Genomic DNA, 19,599 nt, shown 5'->3' with positions numbered 1-19,599 from the left:
GTGCTTCTAGTTTCTAGTTGTTCCAGTCTTGTTGTTAGGTGAATCTAATATGCAGCAATATGGTGGAAAGTGAAACACAAAAGAAAAGGGGATATTTTTGCAGGTTACCATTTTTCCGTCTCTGTTAATAAACATAAACTATGACCAGTTAAAATACATACAAAGTCAGTCTAAATTTAAGTTATCTGTGATTTGACTGTTTGAACGAGGTGGGCCATATGAGAATGTACATTTCATTTTAATGTCATACTTTTCATTGATAGTACATGTTATCAGACCATACAGCTAATGCCAAAACACTAGTAAATAGTGAATGATGTTGAGTTGGAAATAGTAAACTTTAGTAAACATAAAGCCCACCTTATGTTCAAACAGTGAACACCGTGAACACACACACACACACGGAGCAGTGGGCAGCCATAATGCTATTGCTGTGGCGCCCGGGAAGCAGCTGGGGGTTCGGTGCCTTGCTCAAGGGACTCACTTCAGTCGTGGTATTGAAGATGGAGAGAGTGCTGTACATTCACTCCCCCACCTACAATCCCTGCAACCTTCGAGTTACAAGTCCGACTCTCTAACCATTAACCATGCCCCAATAATGCACACCTTAGCCTATATTTATGTATGTACTGTATGTATGGCATTGCATATAAATACATATAAATATTATCATAAATTTCACAATAAAGAAGACCTTATTCAGTTAGAAGCCATAATTTATCACGAATAAAAATGGTTGTGTGTGGTCAGCCATTATGCACTGTTTTAAGGTCACCAGAAAATTCTGGAAGTACACTACCGGTCAAAAGTTTTTGAACAGTGAGATTTTTTTATGTTTTTTCAAGAAGTTTCTTCTGCTCACCAAGCCTGTATTTATTTGATCCAAAGTACACCAAAAACAGTAACATTTTTTAAATATTTTTATTATTTAAAATAACTGTTTTCTATTTGAGTAGATTTTAAAATGTAATTTATTCCTGTGCTTTCAAAACTAAAATTTTAGCATCATTACTCCAGTTACATGATACTTCAGAAATCATTCTGATATTCTGATTTGCTGCCCAAAAAACATTTATTATTATTATTATTATATAATTATTGTAATTATTATAATTATGTTATATAATATACTGTATATATTAAATAATAATAAATAAAAAGATAATTAAAGATAAGCATAAACTCACTAATCGATACTTTAACCAACAATACTACCTAAGAAACATAAAGAGTAGTCATTTGAAGGGTTCATGCGTTGAATGGATATTCCAACAAACCCTATGCAGTTAAAACTACTGAACTACTGTATTCAGGCTACTGTAATGCAAATGTCTTATTATACTTATAAACGTATATCTCATTATATCTTATAAACGTTGGTCTGCTCAGCATCTATTGATGAAAATGTATATATATATATATATATATATATATATATATATATATATATATATAAAATACTAATATATGTAATGTTGTTATTCATATTATATATATATATATATATATTATATATATATATATGTGTGTGTGTGTGTGTGTGTGTATATATATACTTTATCTGAAATAGAAATCTTTTGTAATATTATAAATGTCTTTTTCATCACTTTTTAACAAATTTAAAGCATCCTTGCTAAGTAAAAGTATTAATTTCTATAATTAAAAATTGTACTGACTCCAAGCTTTTGAATGGTATAGTGTATAATTTTACAAAACCTTTTTATTTCAGATAAATTATGATCTTTGGATCTTTCTGTTCATCAATGAATCCTGAAAAAAATGTACTCAACTGTTTTAAATATTGATAACAAGAATAATAAATGTTTCTTGAACAGCAAATCAGCATATTAGAATGATTTCTGAAGGATCACGTGACACTAAAGACCTGATAAGTCTAATGATGCTGAAAATTCAACTTTGTATCACAGGAATAAATTTCATTTTAAAATACATTGAAAGATAAATTTATTTTAAAAAGCAAAAATATTTCAGAATTTTAGTGTTTTGCTTTAGGCTACTTTGAATCAAATAAATGCAAGCGTGAGCAAAAAAATAAAAACTTATAACATTAACATTAAAAATCTTTCTGTTCAAAACCTTTTGACTCGTAGTGTACATATTATGAAATAGGCAACACAACAAGTGCAGCCGTATCCATTACAGCCTTGATTTAATTCTCAAAAAATTGAGAATTAAATTTTGTCTCACAAAGTGTAATCAGTACACGTTCTTTGACAAGTTATCTACACTAAATATAGACGGTATAAGACCGCATAGGCTACTTGGAACTCTATACAAATCACTTAGAGCAATGTTTTCACTTTGCACACATGACAGTCCCATATTTTATAGTAGGCTATAGTTTAGCAAACCATGGGTTAACATCACCTGGACAAACTTCATCTGTGGCAGGGTACCGCATATAAAATATTCTGACCAAATATGAATGAAGGAATCGTGTTAATCCACTCTTCGCGTCCTCGGGTCTTTTGTGCACTGAGGCGGATTACGCAGATGTATTCAACCTGTTCCATCAAACAAGTCTTCAACTACAGCGTGAGTTCAGTTCGGGGAATAGCGGCAACAGTTTTTGCGATGAATATCACAAAATTTGAATCGCGTTCTTTAAGCAGCTTCTTCTAGAGACAGACTGCTTCATAATGTAGTTATATTTTATCTCAAATTCATCCTGCGCCTCGCCACTTCCATTCGCATTTCATGGAATTCAAAGTTGAAACCCTTGGGGAGAATCATGGTGCCGCGGGTGAAACTGCTTGTTGGTGAGTAAATATCAAAACACTGGGCGAGTCAATGAAAACGAAAATAATTATGATGTTTCATTTTACTGTTATCGATGGAATAACCTCTTGGGAACAATACATACATGATTTCATTAAAGTTTAAGCAATATTCATATATTTAATGTCATTCTGTTCGCATGTTCAGACGAAAACATGTACATCACTAAAGCTAAAATAGCAGTTAAGAAAACGTAAAAATGCACTTGTAATAGTGGTGATAAAGTTGCAAAAGAGATAGATAGATAAAAACGCTATTTAGCACATTATACAGTATATAAACGCATCATACAGAGTATACTGTACACTGGAGTTTTATTTGAACATTTAAGAACTGTATAAACAATTTTTGCCTCAGATCATTATTTATTTTAACAGTTGTTGCAAGTCTTGTCAATCTTGGATTTTCTGGAGCACCAACAGCACCACCAAAGAGAGCTATAGGTAATTATCTCTTCCTAACAATTAGCACAAGTAAACAAGAAGGGCTTTGTGATCTCATGCACAAGTAGTATTACTTGATTTGATTGTAGATTGTTTTTATATATCTTTTAATAAAGTAATGCTTTGTCTCTTTAGTTAAAAACAACTCAGGTGTGACGCCGGCAGGGTTGTGTGGTGCCTGGATCAAAGAACCTGAAGGAGGGCTTTTCACATCTCCTAACTATCCTGAAAAATATCCTCCTGACCGAGAATGCATATACATAATCGAAGGTTAGCAAATGGCCACTTTGACCATTTTTAATCAGTAACATTTGTATATCTAACTAGAGGTTTTAATTTTGTCATAGCTTCTCCAAGGCAATGCATCGACCTGTATTTTGATGCAAAGTATGCTATTGAGCCATCGTGGGAGTGTAAGTTTGACCACATTGAAGTCAGGGATGGCCCCTTCAGCTTTTCTCCTATTATCGGCCGTTACTGTGGACAAGAGAGCCCGACCTATGTTAGGTCCAGCGGGCGATACCTTTGGATAAAATTTGTGGCAGATGGCGAACTAGAAGCCATTGGATTTTCAGCTCGGTACAATTTCACCCAAGGTAAGATTTGTGTGTGTTTTTGTCATCCGCATATGGATTTGTCTGGATTGTTTTATGCATGTTTATGTAAAACCTCATAATCATGTCCAATTTGCAGAATTCGAATTATCAACATGTTACAGGTTTAAATTACAATTTGAGTAGCAGATTTTGTGGTCTCAAACTTTTGGACACCATCTTTTCTGAACAAAACCTATATACAGTTATAATACTGGTTTTGTACTAGTGGTTTATTCTTAGCAAGATCCTCCGTGTTTTGGTAAATGCTGTGTTCTGTGCTCAGGTCAGATGGCCCTGCATTTGTAGTGCAGGCACACATGCAGCAGCTGAGTGGGGGAGGTTTGTGATGTCTCTGATCCTAGTTAATGAAAGCTTGTCTTCAGAGGAGCACACTCAGTCTGCTCCATGTCCTGAGCTCTGTCCTCCTACTTCAGCTTCGCCAAATCCTATCGCAAATCTATGGGATGGCCAAAATAATGTGCTTTCTGTATTACTGTTGGGTTGCAATAGACCATAAGTCTTTCATCAAGATATTTTTTAATCCATATTACACATCATTCAGTAGGGATGTAACAATATCAAAATCACACAATATGATAATATCACAATATGAAGTCCACAATACGATATTAAAAAAGAGAGAAATAAAGACTTGGAAAAAATGAAAGTTTTGGACATTTTAAAGTTATATGATTATAACTAATGTACCTTGAGAGTTCAAAATTAATGTGTTTTAAGATATAACTTGAACTCAGATAAAGTGGAAGATATTCTAATGTGAACTGGTAAGTTGTTCCAGAGGGTGGGACCAGGTACCTCAATGCCTCTAGACCCCTTGGTTTTTAAGCGAGTTCTAGGGGTCTGGAGGAGAAGTTTGCCCTCTGATCTTAGTCCCCTCGCCAGGGTGTAGGGGTGGAGTAGATCGGACAAATAAGGCAGAGCTTGATTGTTAAGTGATTTGTAAACAGGTAGCAGGATTTTAAACTCAATTCGATAATGGACTGGGAGCCAATGCAATGGTCGCGAAAGGGGAGTGGCATGATCAAACATTTTACACCCCTTCAGGAATCTAGCTGCTGCATTTTGAATCACTTGTAACCGAGAGATTTGTGACTTGGATATACCAAAATAGAGAGAGTTGCTATAGTCCAGCTGAGATGTAATAAATGCATGGATAGCAACCTCTAAAGAGCTTTTTGAGAGAAATGAGAGACTTGTACCTGAAAGGGAACTCAAGGGGATCCTAAAGGGGACTCAACACAATTCTATTCGTGGTATACTGTCTCAGTATAAATTACATTCACACTGGTGTTTTAGGAAGCCAAATTAGAATGCAATAATAATAATAATAACAATAATTTTATATTATTGATATTTCTATGACAGTAATAGCCATTTATTGTAAAACAATTGCACTGTAAGGGGCCATTCACATGTCGCGCCTAAAAACGCGTGGAAAACGCTAGGCGCGCCGCTTTCTTCCTTATCAACAAAGCGCTCGGGCGCTTGCGCTCCGAAAGCGTCTGCCGTTTCTAAGCAACCATCAGCTGCGCTCTTGCTCCAAGCCTATGCGTCTCCATGCATTGTTTCTTCTATTAGCGTCAAAATAACGGGGGCTTGACAATTCATAAAGTTCAGGAAATACCTGGACCACAATAATGAGCTGCTCCTCCATGTTTCTGCTGAGGTTTCAATGTAACGGAAAAACGTGAGGAAGCTGATTGGTTGGTTCATGACACATGACCTGCGGTGCGCTTGCGGCTGGAAAAAACGAGCACGTCGCACCGCGTGCGCGTCGCGACCGCGTCGCTTCCATTATGCGCGCGCAAGCCGCGTGTCTACATTTGAAATAACGAACTTGAGCGCGCAAAAGACGCTACATGTGAGCGGCCCCTAAAATAAATGAAAATGAATACTTCATAGGTATATTATTTTTGCTTGGCACTTCCGTAGCGAAATTACAATACTTCTTTCTAATTTCTACACTTGAAAGAGATATTTTGAATTTGGACTGCAGTAACATGGCATGTCGTAGAGAGTTGGACTTGTAACTCGAAGGTTGCAGGTTCGAGTCTCTGGTCCGGCAGGGATTGTTGGTGGGGGGAGTGAATAACCAGAACCCTCAATACCACGACTGAGGTGAGACACCTGAGCAAGACACCAAACCCTCTGGTTCAGACATGATGAACTGCTTCCTGGGCGCCACAGCATTGGATGCCCACTGCTCTGGGTGTGTGTTCACAGTGTGTGTGTGTGTTCCATTTAAACTGCTAACTTTTAGCAATTCATACTGTACTTTTAAGCTTTATTATTTTGACGGAAAATTCCAGCTTCGGTGAATACAGGCTTCTCACATCTTACTACATATCTAGTGAAATGCTGTAATCATCTGCTGTGAAAATAAAGCATAACTGGTGAATGTTGAATTCCCAAATGTGTGCTAAACTCACAGCTCATGCAATAAACAATTTCACTGCATTCACTGTGAACTAAACCGTTCTGAGACGCAGAAAACACTGGACCACAAGCTGATCACCTGAACAAAGTGCGCGCTTAGCTTTAAAAACGTGCAGAGAAAATAGACTTATAGTTAATTTAAAAGATACCGTGACAAAACATAATGGCCCAAAACACAAGTTTAAAATCTTTTATGTTAAAATAAGAAGTTTAAATATATTTGAAAATATACACTTTTTGCATGAAAGACCTATCGTTTCATATGATTATTTGACCACAATAATATCAAGACAGTTTTGCTAAAGTGATACCATGATATTGATAGTACCGTTACATCCCTATCATTCAATGAATAGTCATGGAAACAACTGAAAACAACTCTACTCAAGACTACTCAACTGAGGCATATGAGACATATGTAATGTATGTCTTGTCTACACTTGGCTGGTCTTTCTGATTATGTGATGTTACTTAAATTCTGATTACACTAGTGTTTATTACAGCTGCCTAATAAACTCTGAACAGCAGTGCTAATCTCCTCTCAAACCTAAATCCAGTCTTCAGATTTTGGTAATATCTACACACTGTTGAAACCCAACCAAATTTAAACAAAAACATTCTTTAAATTTTAAATTTTTTTACTTTTATAACCATCAAGCAATGTTTTAGGTTGCATATATGTATTCCAATTAATTATTTTTTTGTTACGTATACATCGAAAATACTGTAAAATATCATTCTGCACATCATAAATCAAAGATTTATTAGAGACCTACATCCATGTGTCCTGTTACATCAGCATAAAGATAATCTTAGTCAAGCTGTACCAGAGGTAAGAAAACATGAGAGGATTATTGCGAATCCCTGAATGATTTTAGATTGAAACCCAAAGGACTGAAATATCCTGGTGAATTTTTTGGAAATAGATTAGATCTAGATAGACATGATAAATTGGCCTGTTTATGCCTCTGCATGAATAAAGGAAATTCAAACAAGCTCGTATAAACACACCTACATCTTATTACATTGCTTCCTGTAACACTGGGCAGCCTAATCTGTGTGAGGCTGGTGCAGGGATTATTAATCCACGTACAATCATGACTCAAGCCTCAGGACATCATTCTCATTCCCTAATCCTATGTGCTTCAGTTATTATGGTAAAAGAAAATAAATGATTGTGCTGGGACAGAAGTTCCTGAAGGTCAGGGAGAGAAGTCTACCATATGTTTATCATTGAAACCATCAGTAAAATAAAATTCCATCTGTTTTTTAAATATTTCTTGGGAAGAAATAATGCAGACTATATACTACCATTCAGAAGTTTGGGGTCAGTAATAGTTTTTAATGTTTAATGTCTAAAGTCTCCAAAAAGTGCATACAAAATATATATAAGTACATATAAAATATTAGTATACTGAAAATAACTGCTTTCTATTTTAATATATTTTAAAATATCACTTATTCCTGAAATGGCAAAGATGAATTTTCAACAGCCATTACTTCAGTCTTCAGTTTCACATGATCCTTCAGAAATCAATCTTATATGCTGATTTGGTGCTCAATAAACATTTCTTATTATTGTAAATGCTGAAAACAGGTGTGCTGCATAATATTTTTATGGAAACCATGATCCATTTGTTATGTGATAATTAGAAAATATTAATGTCTTAACTGTCAGGTTTGATCAATTTAATGTGTCCTTCCTGAATAATAGACATACTGATTCCAAACATTTGAACAGTAATGTAAATACACTGTTTTGTATGCTGGTGTATGCTGAAAGATCATTTTGGATAACCAGTATTTTTTGATAGCAAACAGCATGGCACAACCTGCCATTAAATTCACACCGATCTGTCTTTTCAACAGCAAGAAGCCACCACTTTTGATATTTAGGACAATATTTTATATCACTTGCATGAATATGAAATCACTTGTGAGTGGTTTATATGTCCTTGTAAACTAAACAGATTAAGGCCTTATAAAAATCCTTAATCACTCCCTCTCTGATTATTTTGCAGATCCTGAATTCAAAGACCTTGGATTTCAACCACCTCTTCCCAGTGAGTGAAGTGTTTTTTTTTTTAATTGATCTCCTCTGCATAATAAAACCACTTCACAATGATGCGTTACTGTGCTTTTATGTTGTAGTTTGTGAATTTGAGATGAGTGGGCCAGAGGGGATTGTGGAGTCCATAATGGTTACGAAAGAGGGCAAAGCGCTACAGACAGAGGCTGTAGACTGTAGGTGGTTCATAAGAGCTCCTCCTGGCTCGAAGGTAAAATTCTATTAACAACTTTATTTAAAGGTGACCTATTATGCTTTTTACAAGATGTAATATAGGTCTCAGGTGGCCCAGAATGTGTCTGTGAAGTTTCGAGAATAGGGCTGTGCCTTTACAGCTTGTATCTTAGATAGTTTGCCAAAAAACATCTGTTTGGTTTTGATTATCATATCAAAACCAAACAGAGCCATATCAGTTTAAACTTCAGATATACGGTTTTCTTAGCACACACATTCGAAGGACGCACAGAAAGCGGCTGTCACACAGCATGTGAGTACTAAGCTAAGTTCTCTTTCATGTCTTAATACGCTTAAACTGTCAAATACATACAAGTTTATGTTAAAAACAGACAAGAATATAATACAGCGAAGGAATACAGCTGGGAAATAAATTGCATGTTTATATTAGATCTGTGTGGCAGCAGAGTAATATACAGTAAATAAATCAATAAATCCACTGCTCTCTTGTCTCCTCTGAGGCTGGGACTCTAAATAGTGTTCTGTGCTCGTTTTTTCAGCCGAAGACAGAACGGTTAGCAAGCTTAGCTTAACTTTTGCCATGGCATTAGAACTAGTACACCAAAAACAAAATGGTGGCACAGTGCAGTACAGATTAAAGGAGTAGTTCACTTCCAGAACAAAAATCTACAGATAATGTACTCACCCCTTGTCATTCAAGATGTTCATGTCTTTCTTTCTTCAGTCGTAAAGAAATTATTTCAGGATTTTTCTTTATATAGTGGACTTCAATGGTGCCCCGAGTTTGAACTTACAAAAAGCAGTTTAAATGCAGCTCCAAATGATCCCAAATGCGGTTGTAAATGATTCCAGCCAAGGAAGAAAGGTCTTAATTAGCGAAATTATAGTTTTTGTTAAATTACAATTTATATACTGTTTAACCTCAAATGCTTGTCTTGACTAGCTCTGCCTGAACTTTTTTCTGGGTTTAAGACAGTTCCCATCTCATTTTCTCCCTCAACTACAAAATTGTCCTACATCACTGTTTTACCTTTTTTTTGTTAAAGGTGTTTGATCTTCTTTGTATGTTCACTTTGCAAACACTGGGTAGGTACTTCTGCAGTGATGTAGGATGATTTTGAAATGATTTTTGAAGTTGACAGAGAAAAAAATGGGAGTTTTTTGACATACCCTAACTGTCTTGAACTGGAAAAAACAGAGTTCAGGCAGAGCTGGACAAGACGAGTGTTTGAAAGTATATAAATTGTAATTAAAAAAAATAAAAAACGGATTGTTTCACTAGATAGGACTCTTCTTCCTCAGCTGGGGTCGTTTACAACCACATTTGGGATCGTTTGAAGCTGCATTTGAACTGCATTTTGGAATTTCAAACTCAGGGCACCATAGAAGTCCACTATTTAGAGAAAAATCCTGAAATGTTTTCTTTCAAAAAAACATAATTTCTTTACTACTGAAGACATGGGTGAGTACATTATTTGTAAATTTTTGTTCTGGAAGTGAACTTCTCCTTTAGGGGCAGTAATATTATAATGATAACAGGGGAAGCAAAATCTGAGTGGCTCGTTTTTTTCACATGCTTGCAGAGAAAGGTTACTGGGTTGTCCTTTTTCACATTTTCTGGGTTGGTAGATACATCGGGGACTCGATTATAGCACTTAAACACTGAAAAAGTCAGATTTTCATGATATGTCACCTTTAATGAATTTAAAGCCTAGCTTGGTGGTCTAGAGCTGATCTTGGTACTCTAGACCATGAAAAAATATAAATGATAAAAATGTATAAATGATCCCCTAAGAACACTGATATAAATGTGTCTCTTCTTGTATAGATCTATTTGCGTTTCCTGGATTATGAGATGCAGAACTCAAATGAGTGTAAGCGTAACTTTGTCGCAGTGTATGATGGGAGCAGCTCAGTGGAACACCTGAAGAATAAATTCTGCAGCACGGTGGCCAATGACGTGATGCTGCTGACTTCATTAGGTGTGATTCGCATGTGGGCCGATGAGACCAGCCGCAGGAGCCGATTCCGTATCCTCTTCACCACCTTCCACGAGCGTGAGTCATTCGATCGTTTTTTTTTTATCTTAACACATTTCTGTAGCACACAGATTTCTTTCTAGCATTAAAGTCGTGATTTACCTCTTATTTTAACTGCATATTTGGACCTAACACATTATCATGTGGTTTCTTCTATAATTATTATTATTTTGCTCTGCTCTTCAGCTCCATGTGGAGGAGACTCTTTCTTCTGCCATAGCAACATGTGTATTAACCACACATTGGTGTGCAATGGTATCCAAAACTGCGTCTATCCTTGGGATGAGAATGGATGCAAAGGTATATAATCAGGGGAAAAAATAGATATATAGCCAAAAAAAAAATTAAACATGCTGATATCATTTACTCACCCTGATGTCATTCCAAACCTGTATGACTTTCATGAGTTTGATATATTTGAAATATTTGGAAGAAGAAACAGTTTTGTTCATACAACAAAAGACAAGATAAGTATAGCTGCAAGCAGCAATTACCAGGGTTCAAGCGCTTTAAGGCATTTAGGCACATATGAAAAAAGACATTATTTAGCAAGCCTCCAACCACCTAAATCAATGATTCATTTTTGGCAAATCAAGGTAATTTACCTTAAAAATATTGGTTTTAACGGTTATGACAGTTACAGCGCAAGCTATGGTCGGATCTCCTTAAAACTTTGCTTGTTTAGAATCAACTGTCGCATGAGTCCAGAGAATTGTACTGCAGTGTTTTTTCCAGATTGAGCAAAAAAACCTAGGACTAGTTTTTTTTACATTTTTAACAAACAGTTTGATTGACAGCAGTGCTTCCAGGAGGCAAAGTCCAGAATAAGGAGGTTTATCATATGATATGAATATCGCATGAATGTGCAAAAAGCCACCCCAGTGGCTGATTTTTTCCAAATTTCTCACAGACCTTTGGGGAGGTCACACAGGCCCACCGAGTTTCATTCTGATCGGCCTCCGTTAACCTTGTGTAATAAGTGCTCAAACTTCATCGGCCAATGGTGGCCATGTTTTTTTTAATCTGGCGGTTTAGGAGTTAGGAGCGACTGCAGTGTACTGCAGTGTTTTTTTCCAGATTAAGTGAAAAACCTTGGGCTAGTTTGCAAAAGTAGGTTTTTTACATCTTCTCAATCACTTAAAAAACATTTGATTGAGGAATATTGTGTGTATGTGTGAAAAACTGTGCAATGGACAAACGTTTATGCCTTCAAATTTCTCTCAGACCTTGAAGCCGTGAGGCCCACTGAGTTTAGTTCTGATCGGCCTCCGTTAACCTTGTCTAACAGGTGCTCAAAATTTGTCGGCCAATGGCCGTGTTGTCCGGCATGAGCCAAGGGTTCCAATGGCACACTTGAGCCTGCGACTGATGGTTTAGGAGTTTTGAGCAAATTTGTACTTTTGATCGGTGTAGCACCCCTGTCAGGTCAATTGTCATCTTCCAAGTTTCATATATGATTTTTAGGGGTTCAAGCGCACAGCGCTGAAACTCTATTGTAATTGTTAGAATGGTCAAGGATCAGCAACCTTCCATGAAAATAAATCATGCAGACCAAACCGTAAGTTGTAGAGACTTAAAACTGGATGGATGGTAGTACTCACACCACTAAAAACATTTGCCCCAATCAGCTTGACAGGGGTGCCACAGTGATCAAAATTACAAATTCGCTCAAAACTCCTAAACCATCAGTCGCAGGCTCAAGTGTGCCATTGAAACCCTTGGCTCGTGCTGGACAAAACGGCCATTGGCCGACACATTTTGAGCACCTGTTAGACAAGGTTAACGATCAGAACAAAACTCAGTGGGCCTCACGGCTTCAAGGTCTGAGAGAATTTGAAAGAAATCGGGGCATAAACGTTTGTACATTGCACAGTTTTTCACACATACACATAATATTCGTATCATGCGATACTCCTCATTACGGACAGTTTTGCCTCTAGAACCACTGCTGTCAATCAAATGGTTTTTTTAAGTGATTGAGAAGATGTAAAAAACCTACTTTTGCAAACTAGCCCAAGGTTTTTCGCTTAATCTGAAAAAAAAAAAAAAACACTGTAGTACAATTCAATGGACTCTCTAGGCCAATAAATATCAAAAAAATGTATTATACCCTTTGGGAAGCTATAATGGGGTCGTTTAGTAAAGGAGTCTGTCCAAATGTACCCAAAAGCCTAAAGGAAAACTCAAAACATCACAAAAGAGATCAGAGCACAGCTGGCCCTATAACAGTCATAAACTTTAAAAATGTAATATTTCTATAAGTATTTGCCAAAAATGCTTCATTAAATCATTGACTTAGGTGGTTACAGGCTTGCTACATAACATCTTTTGTCACAAGTGCCTTAAAGCGCTTGAATACCGATAATTGCTGCTTGAAGCTGTATTTCAGAATATTTTTGTGTGTGTACGTGTCTGTGTGTGTTCCACAGAAGAAAAAAAGTCATACAGGTAAATGATGAGAGCATTTCATGTCCATGTAAATACATGTAAATATAAATATATATATATATTTTTTTTATTCAGCAAGGACACATTCAACTGATCAAAAGTAACAGTAAAGACATTTATAATTATATAAAATCTTTTACATGTATGATCCTACATAAATATCAAGAATTTAAACATTGATAATAAGAATAAACGTTTCTTGAGCCCCAAATCACATATTAGAATGATTAGCATCACAAGACTAAATCACATTAAAAATGATTTTGAATCGAAAACTGTTTAGGAAATAATATTTCACAATATTTACTGTATTTTTGGTCAAATAAATGCAGCCTTGGTAAGCGTAAGAGCCTCTTTCTTTTGAAACATAAAACATTTTTACAGACCCAAAACTTTTTAACTGCAGTGTATATATATATATATACCCCCCCCCCCCCTATATTTAAAACAATGTGCCAGATTCAATATTTACAATATGCTCCTTTCAAACAGAGAAAAGAAAAGCCACTATCCTGGACAGTCTCGACAACACTAATGTGACTATTATTGGCGTGACCTGCGGAGTGGTGATTATCCTGCTCACCGTGTCAATAATCATCCAAATAAAACAGCCAAGGAAGAAGTACATCATCCGCAGAGATGAATTCGACCCCACCTTGCTACACGAGGCCTTTGAACCCCCTCACTACGAGTTGTGCACATTACGGCAAGCAACCTCGTCCGATGGTGAGATTTTACCTGAGGACTTTCCTAAACTGCAGCGTACTTCCTCCAAATGCATCCACGGCCACCACTGTGGATCCCAGGTATCCAGCACTCGTGGCAGCCGCAGCGATCTCAGTCTGAGAGATGCTGCAGCGATTCTCTCAGAGATGGAGCCATCCATACAACCTCCATTTCCTCTGCAAGTCACCCCTACTGTCCGCAGGAATATTCTAGTGATGAAGCACAGCTACTCTCACGATGGGGCTGAAGAATGCGACCTGGATGATGAACTTTATGATGGGCCCACCACCAGCCGTGGGCGAGCTGCAATGGACAGAACTGTGCATCGGTCAGTATCCAATGACTTTTGATGGTTTTCTATGCACGTCAGCCCAGCTTTTGGATAGATTGTTTCTTTATTGTCCTTTTTGTCACTGTTTTATTTGTAGTAGTCATTCACTTGCTTATTACATTTGTTGACAGACAAAATTTCCTTGTCTAATCACTTCACCGTTTTGTATCCATAAAGAATTATGGATCAAAAAACATGGATAAGTGAATCATTAAACTGTATTACTGTAAGTTTTCCTTTCCTGTTTTGTATATGACTAGTCCTAGGCTGTCTAGTTCGTATACACTACCAGTCAAAAGATTTTGAACAATAAGATTTTTAATATATGCTTATAAGAAGCTATTTTTATTATTATCAATATTTAAAACAGTTGAGTATTTTGGGGATTTTTTTGATTTGAAATAAAAAGCTTTTGTAACATTATACACTATACCATTCAATAGCTTGGAGTTTTTTAATTTTTATTTAGCAAGGATGATTTAAATTGATCAAAAGGGATAATAAAGACATGTATAATGTTACATTTCAGATAAATGCTGTTCTTCTAAACTGTCTATTCATCAAAGAAACCTGAAAAAACTCAACTTTTTTTTAACATAATAATAATGATAATAAATGTTTTTAAGCAGATCAGAATATTAAAATGATTTCTGAAGGATCATGTGACTGGAATAATAATGCTAAAATTTTCAGCTTTGAAATCACAGGAATAAATTACATTTTAAAACATATTCAAATAGAAAACAGTTGTTTTGAAATAATACAAATATTTTAAAATGTTACTATTTTTGCTGCACTTTGGATCAAATAGGCTTGGTGTGAAGAAGAGACTTCTTTAAAAACATTAAACATCTCACTGTCCAAAAACTTTTGACTATTAGTGTAATTTGACTGTTAGACACTTTTGTTTTAATCCTAATATTGAGAAATGATATTAGGACACTCAATCATTTCATGTTTGATGTAAATATCTTTGGTGATGATTTTTGGTGTGGGTATTTTAAAACATTACATAAAGCATGTTATTATTGTAATGGCTGTTTCCACCATTGTGTTTTGTGATGTGGGACCATAGGGACAGGCTTCTCTTTCCTTGAACTCTGTGGTTTGGTTTAATTTAATTGTGTTTAAATGGTGACTTAATTTATTTGTATTTTCATTGCTTTTATGCCTATGTAAGAACATTGTGCGTCTTTTATACTTTGTTACCCTTCAGTGCACCAGTTTTCATTCTCATATCACATTACTGACAAAATTACAAACAAGTACTGTTCTCATTTTATTGCTTTTTTAATATAAAATGGTCTTTAAAAGGCGCTTTTCCGTTTTATTCCCCTCTTGCTTATTGATAACATTTTAGAGTGGTTGTAGTCATGTGAACATTTCTAATATTGCCAACCTCGTAATAATAACATTTAAATAGTACAACTACTGTTTTTATTACAACAATAGTGTGAAGCGTAATGAGAACACACAGGGGGTTGTGAATACAGCATAATAGTGTCTCCCTCTGGTTTATCAAAGTAATTGCAGGCGATGCAATTTTTTTTGCACTATTTAAAAATAACCATCTAAAAGGACTGTTAATTAACAGTCTATAAATCTTGAACCTAAAACCTGCTTTCGTTCATTTTTATTATCTCATGAATAAATAGTATGTATGTCTGTCTGAGGTAAGTGACAGAGTGGAACTAATAACGCTTCCGTTTCTCATCGGACAAATAAAGAGATGCACCAATTCTCATGTCGTTTGTCTCGGGAAATAATGTAAAGTTTTGTAGTTGTTTTGTAATATATAGACAGTATATTCGTCTGTATGTTGTCAGAATTATGCAGTTAAATTATTTTAATATTTTGATAATCGACTTATCTGACCGATTTTAACTGCGGATCTGTCCAAAGCTGCGTGCTGTCATTGGGCTTTCGGTGAGGAGGTCAGACTCACTGGTTGAGTCCCGCTGCTTTCATTTCAGGATGTCTGATTTCGGCACAGAATTAAATCCCTCCACAGAGACTTATAAACAGGGAACAGGAGAAGGTGCTTTTAAAAAACGACTCGGTATCATTGCAACTTGTGTCGTCGGAGGGTCCTTGGTCGCTTTGTATGCAGTAACTGGACCGTTTGTTGCACCAGCACTGAGGAAAGTTTGTCTCCCGTTTGTACCTGCAACAAAGACTCAAGTTGAAAACGTTCTTAAGGTTTTGAAAAATAGATCAGGGTCCCTGGTGGATATCGGCAGCGGAGATGGACGGATAGTGAGTTTCTTGACTGTTTTTGAATATCTATTTGTTTTAATAAACAAAATAGGAATTTATGTAACGTTATATATTTACTTGAATTTTTATTATATGACAAAGCAAAGGATTTTATACATTTTCTCAGAGATATACAGTGATCATATCTTCATCAGAATATTTTATGCTCAGTATTACAATATAACTGTATAACATTATGGATGTTAGTTGATCACAGTTTGTTAATCTGTTTGTAATTCTGAAATTTTCTAGAATTAAAATTTCCTGATAATTTACTCACCCTGATGCCATCCAAGATGTTCATGTCTTTCTTTCTTTAATCGCAAAGAAATTATTATTATTATTATTTTTTTGTAAGAAAAACATTCTAGGATTTTTCTCCATAAAGTGGGCTTCAATGGGAGCCAGCAGGTTGAAGGTCCAAATTGCAGTTTCAATGCAGTTGCACAGGACTCTACACAATATCAGCTGAGGAATAAAGGTCTTGTCTGGCCAAATGATTGTCATTTTTCTTTAAAAAATAAAAATTATATGCCATTTAACAACAAATCCTCATCTTTCACTAGCTCTGAGATGTGCATGTACGTCTTCACGCATTGCGAAATTACGTTGGAAAGGTCATGTTGTTAAAAAAGGTAGAATAGGTAAAACACATCTCATTTTCTCCTATAACTTCAAAATCGTCCAACATTTTTTTTTTTGTAAAGGGCGTTTGACTTTCTTTGCACATTCAGTTTGTAATGCATAAGGTTCAGCTAGTGCAAGATGAGTGTTTGTGGTTAAAATGTATATAAATTTGTATTTTTCTAGATAAGACCCTTATTCCTCAGCTAGGATTGTGTAGAGCCCTTTGAAGCTGCATTGAAACTGCAATTTGGACCTTCAACCCGTTGGCCACCATTGAAGTCCATTATATGGAGAAAAATTCTGGGAAGTTTTCCTCAAAAAACTTTAATTTCCATTTGACTGAAGGAAGAAAGACATAGGAGTGAGTAAATTATCAGGAAATTCTCATTCTGGAAGTGAACTTCTCTTTTAATAGTCCTAAAAATCTTGTTCTTTGGACTAGGTTATCGCTGCAGCAAAAACTGGTTTCAAAGCAGTTGGCTTTGAGCTGAACCCATGGCTGGTCTGGTACTCTCGTTACAAAGCCTGGAGGGAAGGTGTTCATCACAACACATCTTTTTATATTTCTGACCTTTGGAAGGTGAGAACAGACATGTCAATCATAATCTAAATGTGGATTTTCATTATATTTGTAACTAATTTATTAGGTATTTACAGATCTATATAATCTGTATGTAATCATGGCACATGTGTTGGCATTATCATGACATAAGTGTTATTATAGTGTCTCTTAAAGGGATAGTTCGCCCAAAAATGAAAATTCTGTCATTAATTACTCACCTTCATGTCATTCCAAACCTGTAAGACCTTTGTTCATCTTTGGAACACAAATTAAGATATTTTTGATGAAATCAGAGAGCTTTCTGACCCTGCATAGACAGCAACACAACTGACACATTCAAGACCTAGAAAGGCATGGATTATTTTAACAATGTCTGAAGAAAAACAAATGTCTTACATGTTTGGAACTACATGAGGCTGAGTAATTAATGACAGAATTTTTATTTTTGGGTCAACTAACCCTTTAAACTGTCTTTTTTCAAAGGTCAATTTTTCACAGTACTCCAATGTGGTCATCTTTGGGGTTCCTCAAATGGTAAGATCTGAGATCTGACTAATTATATATACAAGATTTTACAATCTGGAGAGACATTATCTTTGTTTTCTCTGCAGATGGAGCAGCTTGAAGTCAAACTCCAAACAGAGCTCCAGGGTTCAGCCAAAGTAGTAGCGTGTCGCTTTCCATTTCCCACATGGACTCCTGATGATGTTGCCGGAGAGGGAATTGATACTGTTTGGGTTTATAATGCCAAGACATTCAAACCCCCCATCAGAAATGATAAAGACAGTGCAAGACAAGCAACAAACTAGGATTTTTATTTCTTTCTTTAAAATATTGACAAACATTTTGTCTTTTTCATGTAAGTATGAAAAATGTAGCCTATTTTGGCTGTCTTCTGTTCCTAATTAAATATCCCTTTGTTTTAGTAAAGAAAATAAACATCAGTTTGTTTTCTGCATTTGTATTATATGGCAAATAAGTTTTGGGATTTTATATATTTTCTCAGAGAGGTGGAGTGATCATATCCTGATATGAATATTTTATATTCTTGTTCAAAGCTTCTTCTATTTATTTAATATGAATTTATTTTAGTAAGTAAACGTACATCTTTGTTACTCAGAGGGAAGAATACAGTTAAAGTCAAAAGTTTACATACAGAATCTGCAAAATGTTAATTATTTTACCAAAATACAAGGGATGATACAAAATACATTATATTTTTGTTTACTACTGACCTGGATAAGATATTCCACATAAAAGACGTTTACATATAATCCACAAGAGAAAATTTATAAAAATGACTGTTCAAAAGTTTACATACACTTGATTCTTAATACTGCGTAGTTACCTGAATAATCCTGAATTTTTTTTATTTATTTTATTTTTTTTTGTGATAGTTGTTCATGAGTCCCCTGTTTGTCCTGAACAGTTAAACTGTCCGCTGTTCTTTAGAAAAATCCTTCAGGTTCCACAAATTCTTTGTGTGTGTGTGTGTTTTTTATTTATTTATTTATTTTATTTCTTTAGGATTTTTGTGTATTTAAACCCTTTCCAATGACTGTTTGATTTTGAGATCCATCTTTTCACAATGAGGGACTCATATGAAACTATTACAGAAGGTTCTGTTCAAAAGTTTACAGACAAATACGTTTTTGGCGACAGAAGACAAAATAAGTTAAATTTATCTTGATTGTCGAATTAAAAGTTTTCACCCCCCGGCTCTTAATTTATAATTTTAAATTCTGGAGCATCAATGAGCATTTGAACCTTCTGTAATAGTTGCATATGAGTCCATCAGTTGTCCTCAGTATAAAAAGATGGATCTCAAAATCATACAGTCATTGCTGGAAAGGGTTCAAATACACAAAAAATGCTAAAAAACCAATGAATTTGTAAGAACTGAAAGAACAGCGGGCAGTTTAACTGTTCAGGACAATCAAGGGACTCATAAGCAACTATTACTAAACAAAAAAAAAACTGCTTTGGATCATTCAGGTAACAACACAGTATAAGAATAAGTGTATGTAAACTTTTGAACGGGGTCATTTTTAC

General features: G+C 35.5%; 2 protein-coding genes across 2 annotated transcripts; both read left to right on the top strand.

Annotated features, from left to right (window-relative positions):
* The first annotated feature begins 2,507 nt into the window (after positions 1 to 2,507).
* LOC141344324 (neuropilin and tolloid-like protein 1) lies at positions 2,508 to 14,418 on the top strand. The gene is made up of 9 exons (XM_073849184.1): positions 2,508 to 2,780; positions 3,177 to 3,242; positions 3,378 to 3,512; positions 3,590 to 3,838; positions 8,317 to 8,358; positions 8,447 to 8,574; positions 10,387 to 10,615; positions 10,784 to 10,897; positions 13,538 to 14,418. The coding sequence occupies exons 1-9, from the start codon at positions 2,753 to 2,755 to the stop codon at positions 14,119 to 14,121; spliced, it is 1,575 nt and encodes a 524-aa protein (XP_073705285.1). The 5' UTR covers positions 2,508 to 2,752; the 3' UTR covers positions 14,122 to 14,418.
* Positions 14,419 to 15,530: 1,112 nt separating this feature from the next.
* Positions 15,531 to 18,491, top strand: atpsckmt (fATP synthase c subunit lysine N-methyltransferase). Its single transcript, XM_073849641.1, has 4 exons — positions 15,531 to 16,358; positions 17,428 to 17,565; positions 18,031 to 18,081; positions 18,159 to 18,491. The coding sequence occupies exons 1-4, from the start codon at positions 16,077 to 16,079 to the stop codon at positions 18,354 to 18,356; spliced, it is 669 nt and encodes a 222-aa protein (XP_073705742.1). The 5' UTR covers positions 15,531 to 16,076; the 3' UTR covers positions 18,357 to 18,491.
* Positions 18,492 to 19,599: the final 1,108 nt, after the last annotated feature.

This window comes from Garra rufa, chromosome 10, assembly GCF_049309525.1.
Source record: "Garra rufa chromosome 10, GarRuf1.0, whole genome shotgun sequence".
Lineage (NCBI taxonomy): Eukaryota > Metazoa > Chordata > Actinopteri > Cypriniformes > Cyprinidae > Garra > Garra rufa.
The sequence above is the reverse complement of the archived record's forward strand: the minus strand, read 5'-3'. Positions and strand labels throughout refer to the sequence as shown.